The sequence below is a fragment of the Tiliqua scincoides genome, chromosome 2, assembly GCF_035046505.1.
Source record: "Tiliqua scincoides isolate rTilSci1 chromosome 2, rTilSci1.hap2, whole genome shotgun sequence".
Classification (NCBI taxonomy): Eukaryota; Metazoa; Chordata; class Lepidosauria; order Squamata; family Scincidae; genus Tiliqua; species Tiliqua scincoides.
In genome coordinates, this window is record NC_089822.1 from 143,892,262 (window position 1) to 143,915,002 (window position 22,741).

General features: G+C 43.5%; 1 protein-coding gene across 5 annotated transcripts in view; it reads left to right on the plus strand.

The window, feature by feature from the left end:
• The window catches only part of CEP112 (centrosomal protein 112), a 362,246-nt gene that overhangs the window by 98,981 nt on the left and 240,524 nt on the right, over positions 1–22,741 (plus strand). For all 5 annotated transcript variants that reach the window (XM_066615054.1, XM_066615053.1, XM_066615055.1 and 2 more), the window contains exon 12: positions 3,510–3,653. In XM_066615054.1, coding sequence (XP_066471151.1) covers positions 3,510–3,653 — 144 coding nt within the window. The remainder of the gene's footprint in view (positions 1–3,509; positions 3,654–22,741) is intronic.

Consider the following 22,741-nt stretch of genomic DNA (forward strand, 5'->3'; position numbering starts at 1 on the left):
ACACACACACACTTTATTTATTTATTTATTTATTTAATGATATGTTTACTAATATTATTCAATGAGACAATCTCATAAAACCTCTATTTTTCCAGGTGTTTCCCTTCAAAGAGTAGTTGTACTCCTGGCTGCCAACTGTTGCACTTGCTTTGAGAAACGTTGATCTAGAGTACAATGGACCCTTAGTATTCTTGGGGAATCCATTCCAGAATTAAGCCAATTGGGGGAATTAGCAATATAGAGTAAGAGATCAAAATTACAGTGTATGACAGTTTCGAGATTGTTGACTGGATAGCAAAGTGAACAACAATGTACTTCCAGTTACACTATACCTAGAGGAGTTTGAAAACAGTGTTATTTATTTTACTCAGAAGTAAGCCCATTGTGTTCTATAAGACTTACAGCCCCAACCTATCATTCCCTAGCACCCAGGGCTACAGCAGCACCAAAATGTCTACCACTCTATCATATGGGGCTAGGGAAGCAGTGTCAGGTCTCCTATGGTCCCTTCCAAACATTCCCTTACCCCGTGTAACACACAGGTAGCTCTTTGGATCTGTGCCAGCTATTGAGCGGGTGCAGAACTGAGGAGACTCGTGTTGAGTTTCCTGGTCTGGGTGGAGGGTTAGGATATGGCCGCAGAGCTTGCTGCCATCTCTGCCCACCTACTGGGCCTGGTCCTCCCCTGACCCATTTCTTTCCCTTCCCTCCCTTCCTCCTGCCCAAAAAGCCCTGCCACCGACCAGCAGCCCTACTCACCACCGGGAGCTCTTGGCATCTGTCTTTGGGCACTGAGGCTCAGTGCTGACTGGTGCTGGGCTCAGCACCAGCAGCGTGGTGTTAGTACTGGTGAAGAAATGCCTTACAGCACTTTTGCAATAGCCTGGGTCGGTGGCACCAATGGAGCGCCGGCAGTGCGGCCCATAAGATTGGGACCTTAGACTGTAATTCTATTTTACTCACCAGAATCAAAACACTTCTAGCTATACCAGTAACCATGAGACAGAGTTTTCCAAAAGAAGATGGATTTTATTAAGAAATATAGAAAACAAGAAAAGGGCAATTTTTATTTTTAAGATCAGCTGCACAGGGACATAAGAAGTTGTGGATAAAAAAAAATTGTAAATAGCTCAGTTTGGAGAAGCACAAGTTAAGTGAAGGAAGGGAGAAGCAAGAGTGAGGCTGCCAGCTAGACTAAGTTTCCTTCACTGAAGATGACCCAATGGGAGAAAAGCAGCACTGGGGAAACAAGTGCTGGGGCTAGAGGATTTTAAGAGGGAGGATAAGTTGTTATGAGGGTTAGAGGGACAAAGGAGAAGACAACTTACCTATCCTTAAAATGTTGGGTGGTTTGACGTATAATACTATGCACAAAGTGAGACTGGGCTGCGCAGTTTTAGAATGGGGAGGGAGAACTGAGAGAAAAATATGCCTCTTGTTGGACAGTGAAAAGTAACTCCCCCAGAGATGGGTACTCCTCCAGAGTGGCTACTGAAGCAAAAGATATTCCTGAGTGGAAAAGACCTTACCATGAACAGGTAGTGGATGTTTTCAGGGGGAAGAAAACACCCCAAAATGTGGGAATATCTATGGAAGAGAGTCACAAAACAGATAGCATGAATATTATCAAAGGATATTCCAAAATTCAGCTCCTACAGGTTGTCATAGGACTTTGTATTTTTTTTGTCTAAAGATATTACTGGACAAATAATGGTATCTGGAACATCTGGGTGTGCAGCCAGAAGTTTCTTGGGCTTGACTGAGTTAATGTGTCTCCTTCCAGGAGGGCACAAAGGCTTAATTGCACCCCAATCAGTAAGGTTCCAGAGGGACAAAAAGTATAGCAGAATTTATACTTTGTACCCATGCTTAGTCCATTGGTAGGAGAGGGCTGGGGTATGGCACCAGCTGATCTGGATGACCAGTGGTCTGACACTGCATAAGGCAGCTTCTTATATAGTGGTTATACCTTTCAGCTTAAGGTCTTTAAGATACCGGTAATTCATCAGTAAAGTGATGGTTTCCAACTCAGTTTTTCCTTTTAAGAAGTTCAATGTTGTGATTAGTCGGGCTTCTTTGAGGGAGAAAAGGCTGGGGGGAAAAGGCTTCCACGGCTGGGGGACCACATCACTGAGGGTCATTCTCCACGTTTTCAGTGAATGTACTGCTACTACTGCTGGTGTTAAATGATAGAATTGAGGTGTTGTCTCATTTGAGGCTCCTAAGGGGCTGCTCCTTTAAGGGAGGTAGTAGGTCTTATTCCCTTGTTTAGGAGAAAGGCCAGGTCTAGTCAGTGATAGAAAATAGAAAGCCATTTTATTGATTCACATTTTATTGATAAAATTACTAAAGCTATGAAATACCTAAGTTCTGTAACACACACCAGTCCATTCCTATGCATTCACACACCCCCTTTGTTACTACAGACACGTTTATCCAACTGTCACATCATTTCTTACTACAGGGGCCAATAGTTAAACTATTACGCTAACAGTCCAGTCCTTGGTGCTGCCGGTTACAGCCGTTCCAAAGTAACTATAGCTGTATTCAGTGGAGCCAGAGAGACTACCTGAGGTCTCCTGGGGGGCGAGATTCAAGCCCCACACTGGGGCTACTCAAGTCTGTGCCAGCTATTCTGCTGGCGCTGTCTTGTGCAGCCCTGTGTTGGTCTTTGCAGCCCGTTGCAGAGCATAGGATCCAGAGGAGGAGGCCTCTGCCAGTCCCACACCGCACCCCTCCTGGACTGGTCCCTCCACCTCTTCCACCCTCCACCCTGAAAATTTGCACCGCTGCCTGATGGTGCTACATACCCAGGTTTCTCATCACAGGCATTTCCCTGTGTTGAGTCCCAGCACTGACTGCTGTTGTTGCAGCACCAGGGCTTCCTCCTCCCTGGGTTCAGCAGATGTGCTTTACAGCACATTTGCAATACCCAGCCCCAGTGGAACAAACCCATAGAATTAGGCTCTAAGTCCCCTCCATAGGAATAGTCAGTTCTTGTTATCTGCTGGGACTGGGTTTCCCTGTACCAACCGAAATCTAAAGCTAGCAAATTTGGTTGTCCATTGACTTTTATATGTGTTTGTATAAATCTAGTTGGGAATTGGTATGCTAGCTTGGGTGCCCCACTGATTTGCTTGGTGAAGAAACTGAAAGTCAACTTGGTACTTATGTCATACTACTGCCCTTTATACTCCACTTCCCTTAAAGATTATATCGACTAGAATACCTAAGCTGGGAAAAGGAGAAGAAAAATTTTTCTCAGTCTCTTCATGAATAACCCTTTTTTCTCTCCCCTCAGCTATATCTGTGGTAAATGTATCTAGGATAGTACAAATACAAGAATGTATTAAGATACTAAGAAATGTCATGGGTATTCTTGAAGATTGACTAATAAGTGTCATTATTTTGTTCTGAACATCACTAACATCAATTTTTGCTGCTGGTGAATGCTGTCCTAATGGAGTGTGGCTTGTTTTGTTTACTTGTGTTAATATGTGTGTGGGTAGCTTCATAATGCTGTTGCTGAAATGGAAAAGGAAAAGTTTGATCTTCAGAAGAAGCACACTGAAAATATCCAGGAATTGCTAGAAGATACAAATGCACGTCTCAGTAAAATGGAAACAGAATATTTGGCACAAACCAAGGCAACTGTAAGTGTATTTGCTTTTTATATCTGTTCAGTGTATACATTTGTAAAGCAGTAGATGTCACTCTATAATATTTGGGCAGTCTGTCATATTCAGCTTCAAACGCCTCATACACCTAAAGGCCAAAAATAGTATCTCAGTTAGTGATATTGCTGTAAAGAAAATCTATTTTGGCATCAATAAACGACGGTAAATCATCAGGGTATCAATTAATTCTTCACTGTTATTTCAGTATGTACATAATAATGCTGAACATGGAAAGCTGAGATAAAAAGTCACAAATAGATAGCGAAAACTGTATTGAGTCATGTGTTGGGTCAACTTTTCTTCAGTTATGTGACTTGGATATTTCTGAGCTTCCATCAGTTTTACTGGCAGAATTTTATCTCACCAAGGGAGCAATCTTATCCTGCACTGGAACAGACAAGCCAAGAGGCTTGCACTGAATCCAGCGCAGGATAGGGGCCCAAAGTGGCTGAGCCAGAGCTAAGGAGAAACTTTTCCCTTTACTTCTGGGTAAGGCACCCTGGCCCCTATGGGTCTCCTTGCACCAGCTCCTGAGGTGACCAAGTCAGAGGAGAGTGGAGTGACTTGAAGCTGCTCCAAACTACCTGGGAACAGGGGATGGTATCCAGCATAACTGCTGGATCCCAGCCTTGCCTCCTGCTCCCCACCTGCCCGCCCCTCGGGCTGCCCACCACCTGCTCTCCCCTGCCCTGGAATGCCTCCCTCCTGCCTCCTCCCTGACCACTCCAGAGTCTTGCGTCGGCCAAGCTCAGTTGATGCAAGACTCAGAGCCTCTGTCGGCACGAAGGCTTATGGCAGCCTCCACAGGCCGGCATGCCTCTGCGTGCCGGCCTAGCCAACTCACAAGGAGGCGCAAACGTGCCTTATGGCATGTTTGTGACCCACCCTGGGCCGGCACAAGAGACTTGCGCCGGCCCAACTTGTGGTCTGTTTTGCGCTGCACAGCACCAATACAACGTTGGCTAGCAATTTCTAATCTTTTGAAACACAAGTTGTTTGAAGAAATAAGTCAGTGGACTAACACATGACTCTGTACTGTCTTTGCTAAATCTTAATCTGAAGGCAGTAATATCTGGGTTGGTAGTTTCCCTAGAAATGATTTTGACTTGTCTTCTCTGAAGTGTTACTGTTATAATTTGCCTCAACAATATCTAGAGCATGTGTTTTTCTGAATACAATCAAATTAGCAATAAGAGTTTGAAAATTCCTCCAGACTGTGTTCTTTTTTATGAAACAGCATTTTTAATTGACCACTTTTCTCAAAGCTTACTGTTATAGAAAGTCGTGACTTTAAAAATGAGTTGAGGTTAAATATTTATTTTCTTTGTAAAAATTATGTATACCTAGTGCTTACCCGAAAGTTATTCTTGCGTTCCTACCATACAAAACTGAAAAAATGACATAGTTTTACTAAAGGATAGTTGAAAGAAATATTGTTGTTTACTAACCATTCCTCCTTCCCCCCCTTTTTCTTGGATCTCACAAATTTTCACTTTGCTTCTATGTTTGTTTCAGATATGATCCTTGAAGTGTAATATACTTAATGAAAGTTTGTTATGAAAGGGCAGTAAAGGTTCAATGCACTAATATCTATTCCAGTTAAAGATTTCTGTTGCTTTTCAGTTTTGTGGAGTCATTCTATCATGATTCAAAACTTGTATCCCAATGTAGTCTTTGACTTTTATTCTGATATGACTTATCGGCAACTGCTTGCTGTCTAGGACTAAATGCAGCTATTTCTTAGAAACAGTCGTAAAGTGAGTTTCTTGATCTACAGTGTGGATTACTTTTCTCATGAATATGTCTTCTGAAGATCTGTAGCTGACTGAACGCTTGATCCTACTTCAAGTCTTAGTGTTCTTAATCGAGAATGTTTAAACCCATGATATTCAAGCTCTGATAAATCTGATCAGATGCTGCCTCTTGTTTGTTTCCTACTGATCATTTTATTAGACCATTTCAGTGTGTCTTCAAGGACATTTGTTGTATGTCATGTCAAGGGAGCTTTTCAAAAGAGTTGTTCAGTGACATCAATGAACATTACACTGAATTAGACTTTTGGTTCATTTTAGTCAGTATTGTCTACTCTGACAGGGGCTCTTCTGGGTCTTGGAAAAACATCTTTCCTAGTCCGGTTATTTAACAGAATTGAACCTGGGATGCTGAGACTGAACCTCTGTATGCAAGGTGTTCTAACACTAACTGATGCCTCCTTTTCACATTATCACATGGGGTTGCTTGTGGCAAGATATTTGGTACATGGGGGTCTTCCTTCCTTGACAGGACTCACCCAGTCTAGTTCAGGGGTCGGCAACCCATGGCTCTGGAGCCGCATGTGGCTCTTTCAGCCGTCTGCTGCGGCTCCTCCGGGTGAAAGTGGCAAAGGGGGTGACAGGAGGCACCTGTGTTGGGAGGGCAGGCTGCTTCCCTCCACCCCCTGAGCTCACTGCCCTCCTCTCCCTTCACCCCCACCTGCCCCACATTGGTTTCCCCTTTCAATTTTGCCCGCTCTGCAGGCTTAAGCTCCCTGTTTTTCCCTTCCCCAACTCTCCAGCAGGATGCCCTCCTCCTCAGCCATTGCGAGCCTTTGCAGCCCGCCTTTCCCTGAGCAGGTCCCCACTCAGTGCAAGGAGAGGCTTTTCCTCCACAGCAGAGGAGACATCCTGTGTGTCTACTCAGTAGTAAGCCCCATTACAGTGGATGAAGCTTACTCCCAGGAAAGGGTGCTTGGGATGGCAGCCTTGTATGCTCCTATGCGTGTCTACTCAGTTGTAAGCCCCATTACAGCAGATGAGGCTTACTCCTAGGAAAGGGTGCCTGGAATGGCAGCCTTGGAGCCTGCTCCTATGCGTGTCTACTCAGTTGTAAGCCCCATTACAGTGGATGAAGCTTACTCCCAGGAAAGGGTGCTTGGGATGGCAGCCTTGGAGTCTGCTCCTATGTGTGTCTATTCAGTTGTAAGCCCCATTACAGAGGATGAGGCTTACTCCCAGGAAAGGGTGCCTGGGATTGCAGCCTTGGAGCCTGCTCCTATGTGTGTCTACTCAGTTGTAAGCCCCATTACAGAGGATGAAGCTTACTCCCAGGAAAGGGTGCCTGGGATTGCAGCCTTGGAGCCTGCTCAAGGCCAAGCGCAAGGACCGGTGAGTGGGAGCTGCGCACAGCAGGTCTGTTCTCGAGCAAGCCCCGCTATAGTCCCTGGGCTACTCCCAGGAAGGTGTGGAGGGCTGTAGCCTCAGCCCCCTCCTGTGCAGGTCTCCTCACAAGTAGTCAGTGAGGTTTTTTCCCAGGAAAGTGTGGAGAGGACTGCAGCCTGAGAGCTCCAACCAACTTGTCTGCTCAGAAGTCCCATTGTAGTCAATGGGGCTTACTCCCAGGATAGTGTGGAGAGGGTTGCAGCCTGAGTGAGGGGAGGCAGGCAGGCAGGCAGGGCAGAAGCTGCCCTGTGGCTGCCCCTCCCACCTCCCCCCCAGCTTTGGCTTCTCTTCCCCACCTCTGGAGTCTGTGTCCTTTTTTCCTTCCAGCAGGGTGCCTCTGGAAGGTGGGGGGAGTTCTTTAGTATCCATGTAAGATAAGCAGATGTCATAACCGCCATATGTATTGGAATCCTGGAAGATCTGGTGAGGAGGTAGATGTGGTGTCAGCAGTGGCCCCTTTAAGGGTAAGGCCTGGGCATCCAGCAGAGTGTGCTGCACAGCTGCAGCCACTTGAAGGCAATAGGGCCCTCAGGGATATAAGGAGCACCTGAGGCAGGAAGGGGGTGTGGATTGGAGAAGGAGTGCAGGTTGGAGAGGAGATTGACTGACTTGGCTTATTGACTTGGATACTCTGACTAATTTACTTTGGAATCTGAGCTTGGACTGTGACTTGGCTTATTGACTTTGCACTCTGCCCTGGATACTCTGACTGACTTTGTGACTAAGGACTGCTGGAGACACTGGAGTTTGAAGTGTGGCTGCTGTGCCCAAGACCTGCTGACGACCCAGGGTCTGCTGTAGTGGTGGGAGGCTGCTGGCAGGAGAGAGGACCTCTGCAGGTTGAACAGGCCAGCTACCCTGGAGGTGGGGTCCAGCAGGAGTGCAGGGCAGAACCAGGGTCATTTGTTGGGGGAAAGAAGGGGAGCTAATTTGCTTAAAGTGGGCATAATTCTCCAGGCAGAGAATGGCCTTGGAATCAGGCAAAATACCATAGAGGACCAGGCTTCTGAAAACACAGGACAAGAATGTATGACAAAACTAACTAAAATCTACAAGAGGGGGCTACATTATAAAAATGGGACCTATAAGAGCATAAAGGTAAAAAAAACAACACAACTATATATGCAGTGTTATCTTCATTTTAGATGTCAAAAGGGTTTTGTGACTCCGGAGGTTTTCTGGAGGTTTTTTTTTCCTCCGGAAAACGGGTCCAAATGGCTCTTTGAGTGTTTAAGGTTGCCGACCCCTGGTCTAGTTAATGTTCATGATTTGTTAATATCTCTGTTTCTGAAGCTTTTATCAGTTTTTGTGCAGTCTGGGTTTATTGGTTAAATACAGTGTTTCCCAAATTCTCCAGGAGAGTTTGGGCCACTTTTAAGTCCTTGTGGGGGAGGGAATGGGGTGACGCTGGCACTCCTGCAGTCACACCAATGCAGTAATGGGATTAAGCCATGATTTTGTGTAACTAGAATGACCTTCAGGCTTGTGTGCTTCCTTTGGTGTGAGGGGAAGAAATTTACATTTTCCATTCTTGGTTTAAAACACAGCTGTATCATTTGTTGGTCCAAACCCAGCAAATCCTGTACCACAGTTTGTGAATAAGCAAGGATGTTAAACCAGGATCAAATGTAAAGGTCAGGGGAGGAATTTTCCTGACCTAATAACCCCTGTTCAGACTCTTCCTTCCGTCCCCTGAGGCAATTCCTTCTGCCTAGGTCAAAGCCAGCAGAAAGACCATTGAGTGCAGCTGCACTAGGGATGGTCAGTACATAAGTGCCTTTCCCTCAGCACCATCTGAAGTATCTGTTTATGTTCTAGCATCTTCTCTCAATGTTGGCCAACTAGTCTCAGTCACAGTTTTGTACTTGAGAGGATAGCACCCCTATCTTCCTTGGCAAAATGCTCTGAGCCGGAACAGGAAAGCAGCCCTGACTATGCAGCACCACTTTCCTTGTGGTGGAAGGGAAAAATTCAGCTTTATAAACTTTATAAACTCAATTAAAACCACTTTTGAGAAACACCTATTTAGTGTTTGTGCCTGTATTACCTTCTGTTCCTAGGAGAGCCTGCGAGACACTTCCCACTTTCCTGAACAGGCAAAATGGGCTCTTCCCAGAGAATACAGGTTTTTCTGTATGTATTCTCATAGCAGCTCTAGGTATGGGAGCAATTGCATTCCTTAATTCACATTCTGCCTGCAGACATGCGTAATGTCACAGGTTTAGGTGACCCAATCATAGTAATTCTGTTATAAATTGAGATCTAGAGGTGGGCACTGCCTATATGGGAGGTTACTGTTCATCCTCAGTAGTCTATCTTTTTTTTTTCTTAGTTCCAGCCTGACAGCTGCTAATGCTACTGCAGAAATACCTGTCTGTTATTCACCTAGGAGGTTGTGTTATGTTGGGGAATTTAATAAAAGTTGGGTGTTCTTCCTAACTTTTTGTGCTGTCTCCCTTCTGGGTCTGTTGTGAGATTAATTTTGCCCTTATAGTTTGCAAAGCAAATATTTGTGTACCAGAAATCAGCTCATTTGATACCTGTTTTTAATAAAGGTGGCACATTTAGAGAAGTGATCATTTGTTTGATGTTGCTCTTTAAGCTCAGTCAAACTTTAGATTCTGGTGTTAATGAAAATCAAACAGAAAAAAATTAGCATTCAAACTTTGTCACAGGCAATGATAAATATGGTGAGAAATGGACACAGTCTGTCAGCAGGATTGAATTTAAGAACCATCAAAAGCGGACAGATCTTGCACAGCAGCTCCTGATTTAATAATTAAACAAGGTAGAGTTCAAGGCATGGCTTAAGATGAAAGACTAGACTGTCACTGAAAATTAGTTTCTCTTATTATTTCAGACTCCCCCCCCCCGCTTCTTTTTGTGTAGTTCTATATTGTCAAAAGTGCCATTTGTTGTGCATAAGTGAATTTTGCTGAGTGATGAGACTTGCAAATTATATTCTTGGCACATAAATTCTTTCACTATACAGCTATTGATTGCTGGAAGAGGAATTTGTTAACATGTTTTTAACACATTTACATATGGTAATCATGAAGGTTTTCTTAGCTATTATGTTTGCAGAAGTTTATATTTTGAATATTTGTTTTAACTAAAGAGATACCTGGTTTTTCATTTGTGTACCTCCCTGTATTATGTGTGTGTTCTTTTTTTATAGTCTCTGGTTTTGAAGCAGGACTTATATTTTGAAATAATCCTGTCTACCCAATCCTAAAGGCACCTAGCATCGCAGAAATGAGCGCTGCAGTAGTGTTAGGCGCTTTGCAGCTGTCACAGAAGTTGACATGCTGGAGCACACAGCCTGGCCACTGCTGCAAGTGGTGAGTGAGTGGTTCCATGGGTCTGGATGCCCACTGGCACAAGGCAGGGGCTGGATGGAATAGGGTGGGTAAGGAGGATGGATTAGGGACAGGAAGGGGGTGGGTTCAGTGTCAGGAGTGCCTGCCAAATCTTAAACCCCTTCCTAACCTTCTGATCTGGACCCATGTGATATTGTTCGTGCAGGTCTCAGTAGACCTTGTGGCCCGGCAAGGGCTTACTGTGGGCCTTATCTCAAGGAGGCCTCCATAGTCTGAAACTTGCATGTGGGTCACAGCAGGCTCTGCATTGGTGCTGCAGCTGCCCCACACAGGGACTTAGTTTGGATCGGAATGTGAGTGATGGTTTATCCTAGAAGTTGAGCAGTAGTTTTGTTATAAATTCCTAATCCTTTACAATAATTAAGATATAGAAAAATCCATCCTTTTTTTTACTTGGGGAGTTTACTTAGAGTGTGAATAGAGTATTAATAAATGAAATACTGAAAAGCAAAGCAAATTTTTAAAAAGATCTATATTGGGGGGTGTTGATCAGTATTTCAGTTTGGAACAGTTGAAGACTGACAGCCTTTTCAGCAGACATGAGGGGTTTTGAAGAAGAATGTTTACAAGATTCAGCAAGTGACATGTAATTTGGTCAGAGGAAGTGATTTTCTGCCTCACATGTCTCTGTGTTTCACATACCTGCCTGCTTTCCCTGAGTAGAAGATCATGTCATATCTAATAAATTACTGTGTATTCAAGTGACAGACAAGTTCAGGGAGTTTCCAGTGCAGATGAATGCACTGCTCGGATTGAGTATTGTTTTTAACAGTTGAGGTGTTTAATGGAGAGAGTGGGCTATGTTTAACTGTAGTAGGTAACTAAAGAAAAAATCCAGTTCAAAAGAAATGGGATATGAGCACACTGTAACACCACACACTACTCCTCCTTTTAAAAAAATAAATAAATAAAACAATGGTTGCAAAATGTAGGTACTACATCTGCACAGTAGTTTCTGTTGACTTTTTATGATTCACTGCTTTATTTATTATTTATTTTATAATAATTATTTATTGGATTTATATTCTGCCTTTCTCCCCAGAGGGTACCCAAGGCAGCTAACAATCAAGATTAAAATACAAAATGCTTGATAAGGAAGGCTTACTTTGTTGTCATTTTTAAAAATCCAGTTCATATTGAGTGAACTGTTGCCCTTCAGACTGGATGGTTGTGTGAGCCATGTTTTAGTTTTCAGCCTAGCTCTGTGTGAAGCAATGAATCTGTGCTAACCCTCCCCCCTCCAAAATCTGCTTCTAGAAAAACTGAACTTTGCAACCTAAATTAATTATGCAAGTTAAGCAAATTTGTCTGAATTAAATACCTTTTATAATTTTGGATTTGCTAATCATGGGAAGGGACAAGGAGCTATGCAAGACGTTGAAGCCTTGTGTCCTGATCCTTGGTGTGATGCATGCCCTATTCTCTCCTATTTTTTTCCACTTAACTGTATAGTGCTATGAATAACTGTAGTCTAGCACAGCCTCGGTGGCCCAGGAGGGACCGGTTTTGACTGCACGAAGGTATAATTATTTTTGGGCCCAATCCTATCAGATTTTCCAGTGCTGGTGCAACCATGCCAATGGAGTGTTCGCTGCATCCTGCTGTGGGAGGTGGGTAGGTGGCAGTCACAGAGGCTTCCTCAAAGTAAAGGAACATTTGTTTTCTTACTTTGGTGCTGCACTGTGTCTGAATCAGCACAGGAATGTTGGGTAGGTTTAGGCTCTTAATTGTCTTTGTAACTATTGACAATTTTGCACAGATTTGTGCAAAACTATGCAAATTTGCACAGATTTGGTTATTTAAATCTTTTAGTGGTTAATGTTTTTATTAGTGCTGCCCTGTTTTGAACCTACAGTATTGTGCTTTGAGATGTATAATCAACCTACATATTACAGTCAACCTATATTATCAACCGACATATTATGTTTCTGTGGTTTTTCTTGCCGAGCACGCATACCTGAATGCAAATTCAAGTTAAAATACACAGCAGTTAAAATATTGAAAGCAATTCAACCCATCATTTCACTCACTAAGTATATGCCCCAGAAAGAGCCTGACATTGGAGAATGAGAGCCCAATCCTGAACTTGTTGCACTGGCCTTACACTGGCATTGGATGTCACAAATGTGCCATAACCCCTGCTAATTGGGTAAGAGGCACTTTTTCAAGTGGGTGCTCCTTTTTTTAGCAGGGGGAGAGTAACTGGCCCACCTCACCCCAGCACTGTCTGTTCTAGTGGCTGTCTGCTGGTATTCATTTGCGTCTTTTTAGATTGTGAGCCCCTTTGGGGACAGGGAGCCATTTAGTTATTTGATTTTTCTCTGTAAACCGCTTTCTGAACTTTTAGTTGAAAAGCGGTATATAAATAATAATAATAATAATAATAATAATAATAATAATAATAATCTTTGACCCTCAGCACTGAGTCAGCGCTGGTGACAGCCTAGTGCCAGTCTATGATGAGCCCAGCGCCAGCTGCAAGCCAGCTGCATGCCTCCCAGAGCAAGGGACAGAAGTGGGGCAGGAGGGCAGTGGGACTGCCGGAGCTCTGCTCTGCTGAATTCAAAACTCTGTGTTGGGCCTTCTGGCCCAATCCAGAGTCTCTCAAGATTGTGCTGGCAAAATAGCCAGTGCAGACCTGAGAAGCCCCATTGCGAGGCTTGGGGCTTTCCCCAGGGGAAGGAGATAAAAGTCTCCTTCCTCCAAGGAGATCTCCAGCTGCTTCCTGGAGCCCACTGGATGCAGGGGCAGCTATTTTGGCACCACTGCTCCTGTGGGCTGCAGGAAACTTCGGATTGGGCTGTGAATCTGCTGTGACCCTGTGTTTTTTCAGTTACCACATGTTTCTCCTTCAGTAATTTTAGTTGTTAAAGAGAGCATTGTTTTTAAGAGTCATTTTGACTATATGTGATTTTCGCCTTATGTGTTGATTTTAGAACCTAACCCTTGTGTACGATGCAGACTGACTATACTGTGCATATTCTCCATGTTCACTGTTTATATTTCATTGTTTTCTTTCTGTTTTAAAAACTGGTTACATTTTCTTCACCCATATTTGTGTGTAAAATTTGAAGGCTTGCTGACTTAAAATTTTAGAAAAAAAAAAACATTCTTATGCAATGATCTTTATTTCCTCTCACATTGTTACTTCACATTTTTATTTGCTTTGAGGCAAAAGGTCTCAAATGTCAATGTGACAGTGCCTAATAGCCATATTAGGCATTTTCTCTTTCAATTACACATGTTTACATTTCATCATAATGGGGATTAAATATCTTCCTGTTCCCTGTATATTGTACAGTTGGAATTAAATATCTTCCTATTTCCTGTGATTGCTAGATACCTGAAAATAAAAAATTCATATGGTCTGTTTGAGCTTAGATAATCCATGGTCTTTTTTTTTTCTCAGTTGTAGATTCCGATTGAATAACCTGGGTTATTTTTGTTAGGGTTTCGTCCAGCCATCACCATCATTTAAATGAGTGCCACCTTTTAAAACAAACAAAAAGAGCCCACATGCCTATTTTAGAAATGGGAGGCTTGTTCTCTTCCTTGTAAGAAGGGGCTTCAGTCTCCCATTTTCATTTGCAAGTGTGCAGGACAGAGCTCTGCGAAGTCTCCATCCAGACTACATTACAATCAGCATGGGGTAATTAGTAGCTCCTTCACTGAATTGTGGGCTTCCCTATAACAAAACATGGGAGCAGAATAGTCATTTTACATACCATATTGGACCACGCTTAGATTGCATCACCTGTTTCCATGTATCCAAGGACATATTTAAAATAGCTGTTTAGGACATAGCCCTGATCAATGTCACATTATTTGGATTGCTCTTTATATTAATTTTTTTAAATTGGTGATCAATAGTTAATCCCAGTTTACTTGCTGTGGGCAGCAAAAATTTTTAGACACATTTTCAAGTGTACTTGTCATGGAAGCAGAGACTGATTTAGGTAAACGAGTTCTCATCCCATGCAACAACCATCCTGGGTTGATAATCTAGTACTGAAATGATAAATAAAATGACTCTAAGTAGCAGGTGGTATTTTCATCTAGTGTATGCTAGATTGCACAGTAATATATACCTCAAGGGAGAGGCTATAGCTAAACGGTAGAGCACTTGCTATGCATGCAGAAGATGCCAAGTTCATTTCCTAGTATGTCCAGGTAGAGCTGGAAAAGACTTCTCTCTGAAATCCTGGAAAACTGCTGTCAGTCAGTATAGGAAATACTGATCTAGACTGACTGACTGATATTAATATAAGGCAAATTCCTGTGTTCATTTGGTGCCACCATGTTCCTATGGATTTTACTACCATTTTACCCTGAGCTGAAAATATTGGGTATAAAATCTGCTCTGTCAGCCATAGAGCTCACTGTGTGACCTTGGGCCAGTTGTTACCTCTTATCCTCTACCTCACAGGGTAGTTTTGAGAATAAAATGGGGGAGGGAAGAGGCAAATACCCATTGCCCTGAGAGAAGGGCGGGATTAAAATGTAATAAATATTAAGTAATATTTTTAGTAAGGCAAGCTGAGGCCTGTTCCACTCTGGGAATGCCCCTTGAAGTGCCACCTCTAACCCAGAAGTAATTGCAGTGATGCAGCGATGTCACCACAATTACAGTTGGGCCTTGGCATTGGCAGGGGTTCTAATCTTGGAACCCCCGTGCATGCCAAAAACCGTGGATAATTAAAATCACAATCAGGCCACAGGGGACCTCCGAACATGACTGGAGGTGCCCTCTGTCACATCCTAAGGGTGTTCCGAGATGTAGGGAGGCCACATCTTGAGTTTGTCGCATCTTGAGTCTTTTCTGCCTAATGCACTCATTCCTCTTAAAAAGTGTACATGTAGTCTGATATATTCATGATTGATCTCCTTCCACTGTTTAGCTTTCTGAACAGTCATAACATAATTTTCTTATGTGTTAGTTCCCCTTCTACTTGTCACTTGGCTTAAAGCTTCTCCTTGGTAGACTGGAATTGTGTGTGTTTTATGAGTAAAATATTGATTCATTTGGATTTGTATACTGTTTTGTATGCTTTAGAAAAAAAGTATTAAACTATTTATTGATTTTGTTTGTAAACTGATTTGTGAAGATTTTTCTTGAAAAGTGGTATATAAATATTCAGAAGGAAAAGTAGAAGTAATAGTCTGCTTCTGCCTAACATCAGGTATATGACATTAAACCCATGAAATCAGTCATGTTCCAAAGCAGCCATACTGTCTTAACAAACTTCCCTTACAATGAATTCTGATCCACAGTGATGTAATTTGAGCTTAGAAGAAGATTGATTCGGGCATCCTAGCAAATCCTGGCTTATTCTAAACTACAATCAGAAGTAGAAACCTTGTTCTTCAAGATCTGCTAAAGTGTCCTTGCCCCAAATTCTTCCCCACAAGTAAAATCTTGTGGGGGTTGAGGCAGGGTGTGTTCTCAGCCCCAGCAGCACAGCTTTGAAACTGGCTTCCTTGAAACTTCTGCCAGGCCATTTTCTAATTAGTTCAGACACAGACTAATAACTTAATTTTCTTGAGCTCTCATTGTCTTTGTACATTTACAGGTCGTGTCTTGTTATCCACTGGGGTTCCATTCCAGAACCCTCAGTGGATTTAAAAAAAAAGTGTATACCAAATCAGTGGAAAAATAGTTTTAAAGACCCACTTCCAGTGTTCTTGTGCATCTGTTGTCACCCCAGAATGCATTGGTATAGATGCTATACTGCATTCATCCACTAGATGGAGTGGAATATTATTATTATTATTAAGCTCTTCAACCTCTCCAGACTGAGAGCAAAATCCAAAGTCCAGCTGAAATGTCTGCGTGACTTCCTCTTTGCCAACGATGCAGCTGTCACTACCCACTCTGCCAAAGATCTCCAGCAGCTCATGGATCGTTTTAGCAAGGCCTGCCAAGATTTTGGACTGACAATCAGCCTGAAGAAAACACAGGTCATGGTTCAGGATGTGGACTCACCTCCCTGCATTACAATCTCTGAGCATGAACTGGAGGTTGTCCATGACTTTGTGTACCTTGGCTCAACTATCTCCGACACTTTCTCTCGATACCGAGCTAAACAAGCGCATCGGTAAAGCAGCTACCACGTTTTCCAGACTCACAAAGAGAGTCTGGTCCAACAAGAAGCTGACGGAACATACCAAGATCCAGGTCTACAGAGCTTGCGTCCTGAGTACACTTCTGTACTGCAGCGAGTCATGGACTCTTCGCTCACAACAGGAGAGGAAACTGAGCGCTTTCCACATGCGCTGCCTCCGACGCATCCTCGGCATCACCTGGCAGGACAAAGTTCCAAACAACACAGTCCTGGAACGTGCTGGAATCCCTAGCATGTATTCACTGCTGAAACAGAGACGCCTGCGTTGGCTTGGTCATGTCGTGAGAATGGATGATGGCCGGATCCCAAAGGATCTCCTCTATGGAGAACTTGTGCAAGGAAAGCGCCCTACAGGTAGACCACAGCTGCGATACAAGGACATCTGCAAGAGGGATCTGAAGGCCTTAGGGATGGACCTCAACAAGTGGGAAACCCCGGCCTCTGAGCGGCCCGCTTGGGTGCAGGCTGTGCAGCATGGCCTTTCCCAGTTTGAAGAGACACTTTGACAACAGTCTGAGGCTAAGAGGCAAAGAAGGAAGGCCCATAGCCAGGGAGACAGACCAGGGACAGACTGCACTTGCTCCCGGTGTGGAAGGGATTGTCACTCCCGGATTGGCCTTTTCAGCCACACTAGACGCTGTGCCAGAACCACCTTTCAGAGCGCGATACCATAGTCTTTTGAGACTGAAGGTTGCCAATACAATACAATATTATTATTATTATTATTATTATTATTATTATTAGTAGTAGTAGTAGTAGTAGTAGTAGTAGTAGTAGTAGTATTATTTATAAACTGCTTTTCAACTAAAAGTTCACAAAGCGGTTTACAGAGAAAAATCAAATAACTAAATGGTTCCCTGTCCCAAAAGGGCTCACAATCTAAAAAGATGCAAATGAATACCAGCAAACAGCCACTAGAACAGACAGTGCTGGGGTGAGGTGGGCCAGTTACTCTCCCCCTGCTAAAAAAAGGAGCACCCACTTGAAAAAGTGCCTCTTACTCAATTAGCAGGGGTTAATGGAATAATGGAATCTAATGGAATGAAATTATTCTGTTTGATTCATTATTCACCCCATCTAGGGGCTGAATGTGTTACAGCACCTATACCAGCCATTTTCAACCTTTTTCAGGTCACGGCACACTGACAAGGCACACTACTAGTTTTTAATTACATTTTTATGTTACAATTAATTTAATTAATATAACTAAGGGCACAATCCTAACCAGGTCTACTCAGAAGTACTCAGAAGGTTGCAGTCTTAGATCATTACATGACAATGAAAGAAATTCCCAAGAAGCTTGGAGAGGGAAGTGTACGTGGTTTCTGGAAAGGAGGAACAATGTTTTGAAGTAGGTCTGTTCAAACTGTTATCAATTGATACGCTCTGATATGTCAGGAAGTGCTGGCAAAGAGAGATGAGCATACTGGAGAAATGTGGGGTGAGGGGCAGTGAGGAGATGTGGCTGAAACAAGTGCAGGATTCACTGGGGTGGGGGAAGAGAGAGAGAGAATGGGAGGCAACTGGTTCTGAACTTTGGAAGGTGGGGAGGAGGGAGGGGCAGTCAGAGAGGGGTTAACTGCAATTATGATGGGGGAATGTGTGTGCGGGACAGGTGGGGTGGGGGAGAAGAAAAGTGCACTTGCCTGCTCATTTATTCAAGAAAGAGTGCGACCAAGCCTCTGTACGTCTACTCAGAAGTAAGCCCCATTATAGTCAATGGGGCTTACTCCTAGGTAAGTGTGGATAGGATTGTGGCCCAGCGCCTAGTGGAGGCAAGGCAGGGAGGGTCACTTTGGGTCATTGCAGGTGAGGAAAAAGGTCTCTCAAGGATCCTTTTCCAGTCAGCTGCTTCTGCCTCTGTACCTGCGTCCACCTTCTGGCTCCCTATCACTCACTCCCCGCTCTCGCCACTCGCCTTCACTCCCTCCATGCTCCCGCCCGCTGGGACCTCTTCCAGGCTTCTCTGGCTGCCTGGCTAGCTGCGCAATCAGTGCGCGTGGCAGGCAACTGCATGAGCATTGAAGCCCCTTCACGGGCTGCCCCTTTTTCTCCTGCTGCTGCATGATGCTCCAAGTGACTGCTTCTCCCGCGTGTGCGCAGCCGCCGCCGCCGCCGCCGCCTGACTCCTTGGCCCCGCGGCACACCTGAGGCAGCCTCACCGCGCACCAGTATGCCGCAGCACAGTGGTTGAAAACTGCTAACCTACACCAGTACATTTTGGGACGACACTGAAGGAGCCAAAAACCTAGAAGTGTGTCTTTAAAGCTGTCTTTAACCTTGCAACCAGTGCGATTTAACAGTGTGAAGGTAGGAAATGGGATTTGGGCACCTTTGTCCCCTTGTTACAAGGTATTTAAAGGTGAACCCCGGAATCAGTGGTGAGTCAAATCAGTGGCTGCCAAATCAGTAGATAAAGAGGCACAACCTGTACATTGCTTGCAACCTCTTGTCTTTGGTTTTTTACTGCTTTTATTATTTTTACGTGTGAACTATTTTCTCTTTACGGTAATATAGCACTCACTCTGAGTATTTTTGTAGTGGGAAGGTGATTAATAAATTCTATGAAAAATGAGCACATTTTTAGAAATCTGTAAGAACATAAGAACAGCCCCACTGGATCAGGCCATAGGCCCATCTAGTCCAGCTTCCTGTATCTCACAGCGGCCCACCAAATGCCCCAGGGAGCACACCAGATAACAAGAGACCTCATCCTGGTGCCCTCCCTTGCATCTGGCATTCTCACATAGCCCATTTCTAAAATCAGGAGGTTGCACATACACATCATGGCTTGTACCCCGTAATGGATTTTTCCTCCAGAAACTTGTCCAATCCCCTTTTAAAGGCGCCTAGGCTAGACGCCAGTACCACATCCTGTGGCAAGGAGTTCCACAGACCGACCACACGCTGAGTAAAGAAATATTTTCTTTTGTCTGTCCTAACCCGCCCAACACTCAATTTTAGTGGATGTCCCCTGGTTCTGGTATTATGTGAGAGTGTAAAGAGCATCTCCCTATCCACTCTGTCCATCCCCTGCATAATTTTGTATGTCTCAATCATGCCCCCCCTCAGGCGTCTCTTTTCTAAGCTGAAGAGGCCCAAACACCGTAACCTTTCCTCATAAGGAAGGTGCCCCAGCCCCGTAATCATCTTAGTCGCTCTCTTTTGCACCTTTTCCATTTCCACTATGTCTTTTTTGAGATGCGGCAACCAGATCTGGACACAATACTCCAGGTGTGGCCTTACCATAGATTTGTACAACGGCATTATTATATTAGCCATTTTGTTCTCAATACCCTTCCTAATGATCCCAAGCATAGAATTGGCCTTCTTCACTGCCGCTGCACATTGGGTCGACACTTTCATCGACCTGTCCACCACCACCCCAAGATCTCTCTCCTGATCTGTCACAGACAGCTCAGAACCCATCAGCCTATATCTAAAGTTTTGATTTTTTGCCCCAATGTGCATGACTTTACACTTACTGACATTGAAGCGCATCTGCCATTTTGCTGTCCATTCTGCCAGTCTGGAGAGATCCTTCTGGAGCTCCTCACAATCACTTCTGGTCTTCACCACTCAGAAAAGTTTGGTGTCGTCTGCAAACTTAGCCACCTCACTGCTCAACCCTGTCTCCAGGTCATTTATGAAGAGGTTGAAAAGCACCGGTCCCAGGACAGACCCTGGGGGCACACCGCTTTTCATCTCTCTCCATTGTGAAAATTGCCCATTGACACCCACTCTCTGCTTCCTGGCCTCCAACCAGTTCTCAATCCATGAGAGGACCTGCCCTCTAATTCCCTGACTGTGAAGTTTTTTCAGTAGCCTTTGGTGAGGGACCGTGTTGAATGCCTTCTGAAATCTCTCCATTCAACCTTCTGAAATCTCTCCATTCAACGAATGTGACCGCAGCTGTGCTCCAGTTGCATCTGGAGGGTGTTCTGAGGGCCGGGGAGGTCATGCACCTCCCCGCAGAATGCCTTCTAAAGGCCTCAAAACATCACTTCCTAGTTCTCCTGAAAAACCCGAAGTGATGTTTTTGGCTTTCTAATGTACAGTATTTAAATTTTTCCGGCCCTCGACACCTTGTCAGATATTTGATGTGGCCCTCTGGCCTAAAAGTTTAGAGACTCCTGGTTTAAAAGAAAAGTTTTTTTTAAAAGACAAAAACAGTTAATAGTAAAATAAGCATGCTCAGAGGTCCCCAAGACCCATTGAATGTCGGCAATTAGCAAAAAAGCAGCAGAACATAGATAGGAAAATAAGATGTACCTCATGGATCTGGGTTTTTGATGACATCCAACAGTGAAGAAGCAGTCCAAGATAAGGTGCCTTGAGTGCTGGAATTCTCTTAGAAACTCCAGGGTTGGTAGTAGGAATTTTATGGTCTGAGGCTGGGACCTGGCTGGTGAGCTATCTGTAACAGAATGTGCTTAGTCTGACAGTCCTCTTCAAGCACGAAGGAAAATGGTGATGTATGATTTCAGCACCTGTGATTGACATTTATTGAAACCTCTGGACTGACTAGATCTGGTATTGCTTTTGGTATTGATCTGTTATCTGTCCTAATGGTCAATAAAGATATTGGTACAAATTATAAAACATACAGTCTCTTCACTTCTGGATAACAACTTGGTGATTAATAGACACCAACATGGGTTTGTCAAAAATAAATCTTGCGAGACAAATCCTATCTCCTTTGATCAGGTTACTAGCCTACTGGACAGTGGAAATGCTGTGGATTTAATTTATCTCAACTTCAGTAAAGCATTTGACAGAGTTTTCTATGACATCTTAATCAGCAAATTGCTAAAATTTAGGCTAGATTTACAATCATTAGGTGGGTTAGCAACTGGGTAGATAACCATATCCTAAGGGTTCTTATCAATGACTTTGCATGAACCTGGAGGACAGCCCCAGTGCCCCACTGTCTTGGGCTCGGTTCTCTTTAACTTCTTCATTAGTGACTTGGTTGAAGGGATACATGGAGTCCTCATCTAATTTACAGTTGACACCAAGCTGGGATAAGTAACAAATACAATAGAAGACAGTAGAACCATTCAGGAACCATTCACCTTGACAGAATGGGATAATGGGATGAAACTAATAAGATGAAATTCAACAGGGACAAATGCAAGGTTCTGCACTTATGCAAAAATAACCAAAGATTCAGGTATAGAATGGGAGATACCTGGCTTGGCAGCACAACATGTGAGAGGGGATCTTGGACTTGCAGTGGATCACAAGATTAACATGAGTCAGTAGTGTGATGCAGCTGCAAAGAAGGCTAACAGAACTTTAGCCTGTATTAGTAGAACTGTAGCTTCCAAATTACCTGAAGTAGTGGTTCCACTTTACTCTGTGTTGGACAGACTTTACCTCAAGTACTATATCCAATTCTGGGCACCACAATTTAGGAAGGATGCAGCCAATATAGAAAAATTAGTGGTGATGGGACAGCAGCACACAAATCAATTTCTGCAGGTTCGAGCTAGTCTGGATGTTTTAACTACACAACTAAATGAACTTAGTGTGCAACTGAAAGCTGTTAAAGGCCAAGCAGATGAGAATACACAAAAGATTAGAAAATTAGAAAAAAAAACAACAAAAGATCAATCTAGAATACTGATAGAACAAAACCAATATTCTGAGGCAACTTTAATGGAAATTCAGATGGAGAGTGCAGCTTGAGTGGTGAGAATACAAAATACAAGAACAGAAATGGAAAGATACACGACGTCTGATTGGTAATTTAATATCAGAGTGGATCGACAGAGATATTCATGGATCTGGATTCAGCGAGATCAAGAGTGAGCACTTTTTTTTCCTAAGAAAACATGAACTACCAAGAGAAATCCATGTGAAATGCATCAGAACTTTTTACAGAGATAAAATATTGAAGATCTCACAGGAAAAGGAATGGATGGTGGAGGGTAGCAAAGTGAAAATTCTGAGACATGTCCCATGGAGAGTGAGAAAGAAAAGAAAAGAATATGAAGAGCTAGCAAAATTTTTAAGAGGAAAGCAAATACCATATAGATGGCTTCTCCTGGAAGGTATGTTTTTCAGTTCCAGTCACAGAGATATAATATAAATTCAACAATGAAAGCAGAAAACTTCTTGAGTACAGTGATGAAAGGTGAGACAAGAAATGAAGAAAATGAGGAAAGTGTAGAAATGCAGCTGGAAGAAAAGAAATCAGATGATTCAGAGACAACTGAGGAATCAGAGAAGGAAGAAACTAGAGGGGCAAGGAGGTATTCACTGTTAGCAACAAGAAGATGACAAAAAGAGAAGTGAATAGTAAAAAGAAACATGATGGTTAAGGTAGGATGTATTTACTCTGTCAACATAAATGGCTTAAA